Raw genomic sequence first — 12,893 nt, 5'->3', positions numbered from 1 at the left:
ATATTTTTATAAATTAAATGTGAAGACATGTGCCAAATTAAGGGGCCTTTATGTACATCTTTATGGCAACTTTTCCCATTACACAAGTAGCTCAAGTTTTACAAAAAACATTAAGTGATAAATCCATTTGAGAATAAATGTAATAATGTGCACGTATGCACACATATACACATACACATACATACACAGATGCTAAATTTACAAATGTGCCAGGTAGCTGGTGGCCATTATTGAATCAAGACTAGTAGATTACTAAGTCATCTCAGATTCCAATTATATTTATACATAAATTGTGCATTTATAAAAATCTTACAAATAATTCTATTTTTCCAGGAAGACATTATAGGTAACAATTTAACACATGTAGTAAGAAAACACCTTATATTCTTAAAATCACAATTGGAGAAATTAAGCAATTTGATAAACTGATGGCTATCATGAGTAAGGACTTCTGTTTATAAAGATCTCTCCATTTTCCTTGTTTGAGACAATAGCATGTCCTTTAATTATTGATCTAACAAATAGTTTATAAGATTTTGAATTGTCTCAATGCAAGGAAAGCAAAGCATTTTGAAATATGATCTGATAGAAAGTCATATACATATTTTGATCCATAGTTTATATTAAGAAAATTCTCTAAAGTGTTGCAAAATCAACAGAGATCTGTCAAATCATGTCATTAATGTCAAATCATGGACATTATTGAATTGCTGTCTTCTACTAACTAGATGACTAGTTAAGTTTAACTGAACAGTTTTACCAAGGCATAATGGACAACATGTCATGTTCTGAGATGCAAAGTACAGAGACCATTTTATGCAAAAAAGGAATCAAGATGAGATTTTAATGTAAACTGGGAATAAATCCTTTTTATCAATTTTCTGAGAATACTAACACTTGACTTTGTTATGTTAATAGCCTGTCTCACCAACAAAAGGAATTGCCAAGTATTTCAGAAGTGGATAACATTTCAATGATTGAGATAATTAAAATGAATGGACATTTGTCCTGATGATGCTTAGTAAATTGGCAGAGGAAAAAAGACAAACTATAATAGCATACATAAACACACTCAGTCCCACTTTAAAATGTATAATATTTATATATTGTACTGTATTATTTCATTCTTAAAGATGTAGACAGCAAAAATATTCACATTTAAATTACTCACAGAAATTATTCAATTCAGGCAAATCAATTATACATTAACAGGAAAAACTTAACTGAGAAACTTCTTGGGAGACTTACTCAACTGATGATTTCTTTTTAGGATACGGTTTAGAAAAGTAATTATAGCACTCTCAGGTGCAAGTTTCATCTGTAGGTCACCTCTTTCAATTGGGATTACAGTTCAAGGTAATCCTTTTGGTAACATAAATTAATCATACCAATTTCTTATAAAAATGTATGCATCAAAAAACTATAATTACTACATGAGTGCTGGCAAGATCAGTGAAGTGGCCAAGGATCAAATGTTCACTTATGCTCTTATCTCTATTCACAAGGTCTACCTAGGAAAGCCTAATAGGGACAAGCTTACACGGGCATGTCAAACCTGTGCCTTAGAGATTTCATCTGCTCATGTGTTACAGTATTGTTTCCAACCCAAATCGCTACTTAACACAGAAATGAAAAGTAGTGAAAGAGACTTGTCAGTAGTGCTGCAAAATAGCACTACTGAATCATAGTAGTGAGTTGCTTCATGCTACCATCACCAACACACACACACGCGGGGACACATACACCTTTTGTGCCAACCATGAAAGCATTGTGAAGAATGGTTCACCATGTGTATTTTTCCAGGATTTCTCAGGTCTTAAGGTCAGATAGTGCTGCTTTCAGCAAACACATACTCCTGGGTTCTTCATGGAATAAAAAACACTACTATTACAAAGGAAAAATTTAAATAGTGAGTCTACTTTTTGGAAAATTAATGACTTTTCTCACATTAGCCTTTTCCTTCCTACACTATCATGGACTACGTGTATCAACTCATATTTTCAAGTAAAGAGAATCGTAGTCCATGAGACATAAAGTAGGGGAAAAAACTGGCACAAAAATACTATTATGTTCTAAAATTAAGCACCTATTACTTATGGGATTTCTTGTAATCAAGTCATAATCAACCAATGAAAATCAAAAGCATTTCCCTTTGGAAAACCACCCTTCACCCTATATGGTGATGAATCTTCTAAGGGCTGAGTAGACAAAACTGTTCAGTCTGTTTCTTTTTTACTGGGGGGGGGGGCATTTATGGATTTGACGGAGGTGTGGAGAAAGCCAAGAAAGAAGCAAATCAAGGTTTTAGAACAGGGGTGGGAACTCTTGTCTTCCAAAGGCCCTTTGGTTACTTACAACGTAATTCATAGGCCATACATCATCAGGGCAGGCAGATGGTGGCAAGAAGCCAACAAAAGCAACCTCGCTGTCCTGTATGTACCAAATGATTCCTTGGGCCTTCTCTAGCCTCCCAGGGGTGGGCTACCCTAGCATATGAAGGACTGCAGAAAACTCCCCATGTTGAGGAAACAGGGAATATACTGTGGAACATTCCCAGAGCGATATGATGTGGAGAGATTGTGGGACTTAAGCATGTCCCAAAGTGAACTTACTTATTTTTGTTTTCTGTCTTTTAAACTAGTATTAACTAAAGGACCCTATGAAAAGTAATAGAGATCAGATATCTCAGGAAACAATGAGAATAAAAATGGGAGAAGTTTTCTCTGTTTTATTCCTGGAGGGGAAGATATCTTGGAGTCCTTTCCATGGCTGGAGGAACAGAAATGATTTGTTAGTCTTTTGGCAATAGAGAAATTTTTACCTCAGATTCTTAGCTTAAAGTTTTTTATTTACCAGCAACTGAGTCCAAGCTGGAACATTTTAAAGGAGCACTGATTCACCTCTCAAATATATGGTTTTAATGACACCCTATAGCTTCTTCTTCCCTGGACAACTTTGCTGTAAGAAAGACAGCTGATTATAAATCATATGTAATACACAAAGAATGATATGTGCTTTCATCTGTAGAGTCAGGCATGATACAAAAGAAAGCAATGAGAATTAATACTTTCACCTACTACTTATTTCCAATTTTTATATGTGTATTTCATGTTCAATATCAGTGAGAATTATTCATATTACTATAATGTGAAATGAATGAGAATAATCCTAAAAAGAGAATATATATGAATATATATATTTAAAGACTAACTCACAGAGATACAAGAATATGAGAAAAAGCTTAAATGTCCTTATCATAAGAAAAAAATGTTTAAATGATTCAAAACCTAAAAACAAAATTGATATACAGACACTGTCCTCCATTCAATATATGATATTATTTGGATATAAAAATTAAGCATTTTTATATTTTTTAATGTTTCCCCTCAAACAAAAATTTTAAACCATTTCAGGAATTATCTACTTCGTAGCTCTACTTAATTTGGGATCCCAAAAAGAAAAATAAATATCATAGTGAACCGATTACTACATATTGAAAACGAAAAAGTAACCAATCCTATTCTAGGATTACCCCTAAAATAAGGGCAAGTAAAATCAGGCTCAGGATTCTTGGCAATTAAAAAAAATATATCAGGGCCGGGAGTTTGACCTAGTGGTAGAGTGCTTGCCTAGCATGCAGGAAGATCTGGGTTGAATTCCTCCATACCACATACATAGAAAAAAGCTGGAAGTGGTGCTGAGACTCAAGTGATAGTGCTCTAGCCTTGAGAAAGTCCAAAGACAGCACTCAGGCCCTGAGCTCAAGCCCAGGACTGGCAAAAAAAAAAAAAAAAAAAACCTTCCCAGAAGGCAAATAAATGAAATGCCAGGTCAGAGAAGAGTCAACAGAATGCTTAAAAATCCTATCATGAAATTGTTTAATCAAAAGACTATCAGTTTTGCTACAATTGTCATAAAAAGTCAGAGTTATTGTTCTTGAAATTCAGATGTCTGTGCAAAGTGCTATTGTCAGGTTATCTTGGCTTGAGGTAAAGACTTGAGTTTGAATTGTTCATGACAGATCTCAGAAGTTTGAGAACACAAGACTCCTCTCTGGTATGCAGTCCCAGGGCTCCTCACACTATGTGTAATTAATGATTCATTTTCTATAGATCACATCTGAAACATGAGTTTAATACAATGTTTTTCCACCCCTAAACAGTTTTGCCCAACACCTTTTTCATGCACACACACATACACACGCACATGCACACTCACACACACATCATTATTTTCAGAAGGAATAAATCATTACTGATACAGGAACTAATTATCTGGAATGAAGGTCTAGTAAATGTATTGCTGAATTTTCACTTAGAGACCATCATCAGTGTAAAGGAAAGATGAATGAGATGAATGAGAGTAAGCAATGCTTTTCAAAGGCTCTGGAGTTTGGATGTATAGTTGGTGCTTATCCATGGTTATTGTTTCTAGTAACACACAAACAATCAGCAGGCTGTCTGTCTCAGTCTAAAATTAGTCTTCATATGTCAATACTAGCATATTGGTGTTTAAATGTATGATTAAACTTGACCTAAAAGTTCGGGAAAGTCTCATACAGCAATGTGCTTTTTATAAGGGAAGTAATTATTTTAAAACCTATTTCCTCATTGCCTTCTGAACTGTCATACAATGCAAGTTTAGCCTGTTCAAGTCAGTGTCCAAGAGGGAAGTTACTGTTCCTACAGAAGACTTTCCTCAGAATGCAAGTCCTCTGTCCCTGCAACAGAGCAGACACTCTGCCGCTAGGGAGAAAGGACATCAGTGAGGAGCAGAACCAGCTAATTCTGCCCTTGCCAGCAAGCTTCTGATATAGAAAAAGCAATAGCACTCTAGAAACTCCAAGATTCCTTTGGTTAGCCAAATAACTTTTCTCCCTTGTACTTAAAGTCTCAATCATTTCATTGTTTGAAGCATCTGTGTGGAGATGTTCACAGGATGTCTCAATGAAAGATAGCAGTTCACACTGGTATGTTATTAAAAATTTACCTGGAGTGTGGCTGGTGCAAAGTGACAAATTCAAGCAAATGGTTTTGTTATCACTTCAGGGCTTTATCATGAGAAAGAGAAAACATGTTGCTAAAAATATGACAACCCCTGTCACTTTATTGCTGTGATCTAGGTAATTTGAACTAATTAATGACTTCGGTATCATCTAAGACAAACAAATCAAGAATTCCATTTAAAGCAGTGATTGCAGAAATATACTGTGTTGAAGTCCCAGTTAAGCTTTTGTTGATCTGAAGTATTCTTCTCAAACCAAAAAAATACAAAAATACTTTTCACTCAAGGTAACCGAGAAATTGTTTGATTTGACATAAGGATAAAGGCATACTCTCTTCCATTACTTGAGACAGTACACTTTAGGATTCACAGGATAACTTGCATCAGACACAATTTAATGAAAGCTCTCAAGTAAGCGATTTTATTCCTATCCATGATTGCAGACATTTACAAAACCATAACATCTGAGTTCACCTTAAAAAATAACTTATATAAAGCAGTGATATACACAGCACAAAATAGTTCAAGGAGGGGACAGGAGCAACTTTTAATAATTAAAATGTAAACGTGAAAAAAAGGATGGAATAAAAGTCCCTACCTATTTCTACTTAAGATGTCATGTGATAGTATTTTACAATGTCCTGTGGGTCAATGCATGTATGCGTATATGTCCATATGACATCCACATATACGATACAATCTCCTTCCCACACATATACATACACAGATAATTGTTTGCAGTTCAGATTAGGGCAATTCTAATGTGCCACTCCGTACAGTTGTTTGAATCATGTTTGGGCCCGCTTTCTTCACAAAATAGGGGAGAGAGCAGGAAATAAAAAGGTTGGTTTGGTGTGACTTAGATTCCTTTGTTTAACTGTACACTGTGATGAATAAATTTTCTTCCGTAGTAGTTCTGTGAAGGGCTGACTCACTGTGGTTTTCATGAGGAGACGCATAAAGGATCACACACTCATTGTCATGCTAGGGGAGTACTAGAAGAAAAAAAGAAGAATCCATATTTTAGCAGTAATTTTTACAGAGCACTAAGGTTCCTTATATTACAACAACAGAAATGATGAATTTTTACTTCTTATGATCATTTATGCCCAGGCTTTTAACTTCATACAACATAAAAATAATAAACTGTAAAAAGAATTTGTTTTAAATAGACTCTACTTTGTTACAAAAGTTTTTAATATTCCCTCTGGAAAGCCATCATTCTAATTCTCTCCCTGGATGCACGAGGCTGGTAACTATCCAGCCTCTTGGACTTCCCAGATTATGTGTGCTTTGCAGATAGATATTTCTAACCATTTGGGCAACTCCAGTCCGAAGTCGGATCATAATGAACTAAGAACAGGGACTAGCTTTTGCTACGTAGAGCCATATAAACTGGGGAGTTAACTAATCTCACTCCACTTCTGTTTCCTCACCTGTAAATGGGATTTTCTAATAGTAACTCATGGTTTGAGGAGGATAACAGTTCTGAAAGCTGTCTTACTAGGTACATAGATAGTACTTAGTAAACGCTAGGTGAGTAGTGCAGGCACCAAAACAAAACAAAACCAACTCCAGCTGGCCTGGAGAAGTCATCATTAAAGCATTTTAAGATACTTCAGAGTTTACTTGCACACATTAAGTCTTCTGCTCCTAACCTGCAACTTCAGTCTCATCTGTTAATTTCTGTGTAAGGGCAGGGGCATGGTTGTTAGATGCTCGTCTATGTTGAGGCTCACAAGCAATACAATGGAATCTTTTGGAAGTTCAGGAAAAGTAGTCTTAAAAACGATTTAGAAATGAATGTTAATGAATTACTAGTTATATCAATCTACTCCCTGCTTTTGAATGACAGACTGTGACAAAAAAGTTCTAGAGCGTCACTGTCCATAGCTGCCCCACAATCTGCAGCTAGTGACGACCATTTTGGACACACTGAAGTTGTAAGTCATCTGGGTCATGTAAAAGAGCATCCAGTCTCAAACAGTACTGCACTGTAGATTAAAATGATTCTAAGTTACAATGGGAAAATGAATCATGAAATATTTAAAATGTTTTTATTGAAAAGCAGCAAGGACCAGAGCAAAAGGTAATTCTTTTCAATGTGCTACTGATGAGTGTGTTTTAGGAAAGGGAGGTTCAAGGACCTAGGGGCTGAATGGGGCCAATGACACCAAGGAGAGAAAGTGACTTCTTAGAAGGATGGCAGAAGGAAATTGGTGATGTGAGTTCCACACAAGCTGAGATGGACTTTGGCAACCAAGGAAAGGGGATAAACTATACTGAGGTAATGATGAATCAAAATAAGAAAGATGGGTTCCTCAAAACAAGAGAGGGGAAAGTGGTTTAGCTGGCAGGCCTCAGAACCACAAGTTATTAGGGCTCAAGACAGAGCATGCATTATTCCTAAGTAAAGGCACTGGATGCACCCTAGGAAAAAGGGCACTACGCTATGGAGAAGAAATGCTAGCCCTTTCAACATGGGCACGTCAAGCAAACTTTACTTGTTAAATGCTTTAATAGGCCAATATTTATCGTTTCAGTTCAAGAAGGCTAAGTTACATAGTTGAACTGACTTTTATATTGGGCAAGAGGGAATACAGGGTGATTAAAAGATTAAAAGAGAAAACAGAGATTTAGTCTAATAGAAAAAGTCCCTCACTGTAATCTTTATCGTGGCATACACAGACAAAACAAAACAAAAGCAAATCAAAACCAATCTAAAACTGTCAAACAATCATAGATAAGAACTATGGAAATAGAGCGAACCACCAACCCAGGGCTGGAATAGGAACACATTTTCATTGCAAAGTATGTACAGTCTCACAAAGAATCTCAGTTAACCTTCAACTCACTATCCACAGCCTTTGACTAAGCAGAATTATACTTTGATATTTTATTTTCAGGACCAAGAATCAACCAGAAAACAAACACAAGTCAAGGTTTTATTGTATATTTAAAAAAACAAGAGACCATGATAAAACGGGCACTAAAAAATTCTGTGTTTCTTACATGTTATTCATAAAAAGAATTGGCTATGTCATTTTTGGGGGGATAGTTGAGACTGTTTTGGGATGTCCAGTACAACAGCCACCAACCACATGAAGCTTCTGACCTCTTGGGATGTCCTGAAGTACCACTGAGAAACCAAAAATTTACATGTACTTCACTTTAATTAAGTTTAAATTGCACAGCTAGACCAACAATCATTAATTCAGAACAAAGATTTTACTGAACATACTGTACTAATAACTTAAAACAGCAAGATACTAAATAAAGCATTTCAGAAAGGATCTCAAAGGAAATATTTGAAAACATTGCTGGTTAAGTCACAGTTAACTGCAAAGACTATCTAATTTAATATATATCCTGAATAACTGAGATATAAAATGTTCTAATCTTTTTTCACATTATTCTAACCCATTCATATGTCATATAAAATTGGAAAACTGTTCAAATATAATAATTTTCATTCTAGTATACACTAAAAGATGTATACATGTACATATAAGTGTGTACCTATCTGTTATGAAGTATTTTCACTGATTTTTATGATTCTTTTACACTAGTTGCTTTAACACTAATTGTTAAAATATGTAATATGTAGTATCTGAAGTGTTTTAAGAAAATCTTACAGAAGAATAACTGATTGGGAAGTTAAGAAAAATGGGTTTGGCTAGGGAGGAAATTAAGTAATCAAATGAGATACAATAATAAACTAAGGACAAGAATCAGTCAGAAAGGATGGGAACATTAGCTCCAAGAAATAACACTTATTGTTATTCCTTATCATTATTTTTAATAAGCATCTAATAAAATACTATTTTAAGTCTAAATAACATTAGAATGTTATGCTAATTACCTCTAGAACTGTAAAATAGGCATAAATATATGCCATTGTGTCTATATAGCCATGCCATTTGTACTTGTAAAGCCGTATTCAGCTGCTTTTATTGACACTGTTTCAATTGTCTTGATACTAAAGGAAATCATAAAAGTTCTAGGAAATCCTTGCAGACTATACAAGCTAAAGGACTTTTTCTACTGATCATGATTCCTCAAAGTTGTCACAAAGTGGTTTACATTTTTTTTCCAAAAGAAAAGGAAGAGTGAGTGTTAAATGGAGTATCGTATTTAGATTCATCAAATATTCATGGTGCTCTGTACTGAGACCACACTCCAATGTTTCTCTTGTACCACAACCGGCATCAATATGCAATGGCATACTGCAGTGTTTATACCAAAATACTGGGAGATCAGCTTGGTCTGTTTTGAAACTATTCTGTGAATCTGGTTTTTCTCAGAGGTTAAGATGATTCTCACCAAGATGTCATTAACATCATGGTTTAGTTTCTTTTCCTAAGAAGTACAATATAAAGATATTATTTTAAACAGATGATAATTTATTTTACTTGTATGTGTACACTATATTTTGGGATAGCATGTTTTGGTATGAACTTGTGTTTTCCCCCCTATCCCTATCCAGTGCATATAACACGGAAGCCAGTAGAGAGAGTCAATACGTCTTTCAATGGTGTATATAAATTCCTGTTTATGACCTATAAGAATATGTTAGATCTCATCCTATTTTTATGCCTCATCTTCTATATGGTATTTTATTTTCTTAGTGAGAAATAAGGAGTAACTGGTTCTATGATGAAATAAACAGGGTGAAAGAAAGTCTGTGTGAGTGCAGAAAGTCTGATTTTGATGTGATTTCCTTATGATAGCAGAAACAGTACAACCCATCTTGTTTGTAAATCTTATTAAATACTGATTCTAATACCATGTGTGCTCAAATGATTATACATCTACGTCACAAGAAAGTAATTTTTATCCAAATTATTTCAAGAAATTAGACTAGCTGTTTTCTTTACTTGAAAAGAATGCAAACTATTTTATGAATGAAGGTATTCTGTATCTTCTAAAGCAAGCATTTTTTATAACATTTAGACACTAGGGGGCATCTTTGTTTCTTGTAAAGAAAAAAGGACTTTCTGTAATCCAGAAAAAGAGGGAAGTAGTGAAAGTTTTTTTTTTTTTTTATCTGATACTTTGCTTGTTGCCATGCAACAGGTTAAGGCTTTGGGTTTGGCATTTTTGTTTTCATAGAATGAAATAAAGTAGCTTAATAAAATGACTAGAATATAAGTATGAAATGACTACAATATAAGAATCTTTTGTGAAAGGGTATAATAAATCCTCAAAAGGCAGACAGCTCAAAAGCATAGGCTTTTCAGGGGAATGTGTATAGAATATTTGAATTTAAATATTCACTTACTGGAAATTCTATTTAAACTTATTACACAATTATGCATTGCCATTACAGTATAGATACCTGATTAGAAATAACTAGCTTATGGGTGACACTGGATTTCCTTTTGTTTCTCTTTCTCTCTCCTCTGTTTCATCTTATTCAAAGGTCTAAACAAAAATATTTTGTAGTAGGTGAAGGATGGTACAGAAGTAGTTCTTCAAGTCCTGTTATATCTGAGTCCCTACCCCACCTCCCACGAAGGGCTCTCTGATGCCAGCATAGAAATGGTACTACTTTTCAGACTGTTAAACCAGGCAGCAGCTATCAGTGACAAAAGTAACAAGGCATCTTCCTATTCCTGCTTATAAAGTTAAAGTCTTGAGGAACTCTTTTCAAAATGTTTTCTTTCAATCCCAAATTCATCATTTACTCTAATTTTTAAAGCATTTGGTAAATATCTGTTCCACATTTACTTTAAAGTATTTTAATTTTTAAAAGACACAATAGAGTACTATTTCATACTCTGATACATAGATGCACTGTGTAATGTTCCAACTGGGTTAAATGTATCTCCTCAAACACTGTCATTTGTTTGCAACAGAAACATTAAAACTCCTTCCTTCTAGGTTTTTAAAAATAAGTTTCTAGCACATTAGAACTTTTTTCTCCTATCCACCTATAACATAGTACCAATCTACCGACTTTTAATTCCCCATACTTTCCTGACCTCTGGTAACCAACATTCTATTCTTAACTTCTATGAGATCACCTTATTTTAGATTCCACAAATGAGTGAGAACATAAAATATTAATCTACATTTTGCCTGCCTTATTTTACTTAATATGCCTTCCTGTGCTATATATGCTGTCACAAATAGGATTTAATCTATTTTTATGACTGAAGAGTATTCCATTATGCATATATACATTTTCCTTATCTGTTTATAAGTTGATAGAAGCTTCTGTTGATTTCATTTCTTAGATATTATGAGTTCTGTATCATAGCATTGATTAATCTAATATACATTTTAGTTAGGTATGTAAATGTTTTCCTATTGGATTGCATTCTTTTGTATTTATCCCAGAGTATTGTCCTTAACTTAGTATTTTGCTTATAGCAGGCTCAGTAAATGGACTGAACTGATTTATTGTGTAGTTCATTGGATTTTACTATGCAAACTAAGAAAAAGATGCATCTGTAACTAGACAAATGTTCCTAGGCAAATTACTAATTTTTCCATAGCTATGAAGTAAACTAGTGAACAGGATCTAAAAATAATTTCTATCACTTTGTATATTATGTCTTGAATTATACAGTGTCTCACATTTTTCCTATTTCCTCATTACTGATAGCTAATTTTCTTTTTTGCCAGTCCTAGGGCCTGAACTCAGGGTCTGAGCAATGTCCTTGGGCTTTCCTCAAGGCTAGCACTCTACCACTTGAGCCACAGTACCCCTTCTGGCTTTTTCTCTGTGTATGTGGTATCAAGGAACTGAACCTGGGTCTTCATGCATGCTAGGCAAGCACTCCGGTCCCATTAGCTAAGCTTTTAAACGTAAGTTTTTAATATACCTTCTTTGTCCTTACTAACAATATATCCTGCAAATAAGAACACATGAAAAGGGCGGGGAGTTTTGACTAGTGGTAGAGTGCTTGCCTAGCATGCACAAAGACCCAGCTTCTATTCCTTGGTACCATATACAAAGAAAAAAAAAAGCCAGAAATGGTGCTGTGGTTCATGTGGCAGAGTGCTAGCTTTAAGGGAAAAGTCCAAGGACAGTGCTCAGGCCCTGAGTTCAAGACCCAGGACTGGAGAAAAAAAAAACACATATGAAAAAATTAGCATAGATCTTTCTTTTTGTTTATTCTTCTTTTCTCTTATTTCTTATTTTCCTTTTTTTTAAACTTTTTCTATTTCAATTTAAAAAATCAGAAGTCAAAAGAATTCTTATACCACACAGTGGCTGCTGGTTATGAGCAAGAACTAAAAGAATCCACACAGCTCTCAATTTGGGATTCAATTTAGAGAAGAAAATTGCTGTGTACAATAGCTAACACTTAATTCAACATTGCTCCAGATTACGATGGCATAACTGCTGATAAAGGCCAAGTTAGGCAAAACAAGGGTGAGCAACTTTGATTCTGTCTAGACTTTGGTAGATCATTCATTATAAATTTAACAATGGCAATAGGTATCTATGGAGGTACAGATACTATGAAGGACAGTTTCATCATTTAGATTTTGAAATCTTTTGTATTATCTTCTAATCCACTGGCTCTAGTAGAGAATGTCCCTCACCAGAAAAGATTTATCATATTCAAATGTGCATACCAATATTCCTGATAATTTTCATTCACTAAGTAACACAATTTACAAAATACTGTACATAAAAAATTTCATGGGCCAGGAGTTTGGCTTAGTGGTAGAGTGCTTGCCTAGCATGCACAAAGACCCGGGGTTCTATTCTTGGTAACACATATATAGAAAAGTTGGAAGTGGCACTGTGGCTCCAGTGGTAGAGCTCTAGTCTTGAGGTAAGCCCAAGGACAGGGCCCTGAATTCAAGCCCAAGGACTGGCAAAACAAAAATTCATCAGGATTTCTAATGTGAACTAATAGTTACAAATAAAT

General features: G+C 34.7%; 1 protein-coding gene across 5 annotated transcripts in view; it reads right to left on the bottom strand.

The window, feature by feature from the left end:
* Positions 1-5,086: 5,086 nt before the first annotated feature.
* Ssbp2 (single stranded DNA binding protein 2) overlaps positions 5,087-12,893 on the bottom strand; it is a 219,667-nt gene continuing 211,860 nt past the window's right edge. For all 5 annotated transcript variants that reach the window (XM_090331683.1, XM_090331684.1, XM_090331686.1 and 2 more), the window contains one exon: positions 5,087-5,999. In XM_090331683.1, the coding sequence (XP_090187809.1) occupies positions 5,970-5,999 (30 nt within the window). In that variant the 3' untranslated portion in view covers positions 5,087-5,969. The remainder of the gene's footprint in view (positions 6,000-12,893) is intronic.

Source organism: Megascapheus bottae, chromosome 4 (assembly GCF_031878675.1).
Source record: "Megascapheus bottae isolate mThoBot1 chromosome 4, mThoBot2.hap1, whole genome shotgun sequence".
NCBI classification, from domain to species: Eukaryota; Metazoa; Chordata; class Mammalia; order Rodentia; family Geomyidae; genus Megascapheus; species Megascapheus bottae.
The sequence above is the reverse complement of the archived record's forward strand: the minus strand, read 5'-3'. Positions and strand labels throughout refer to the sequence as shown.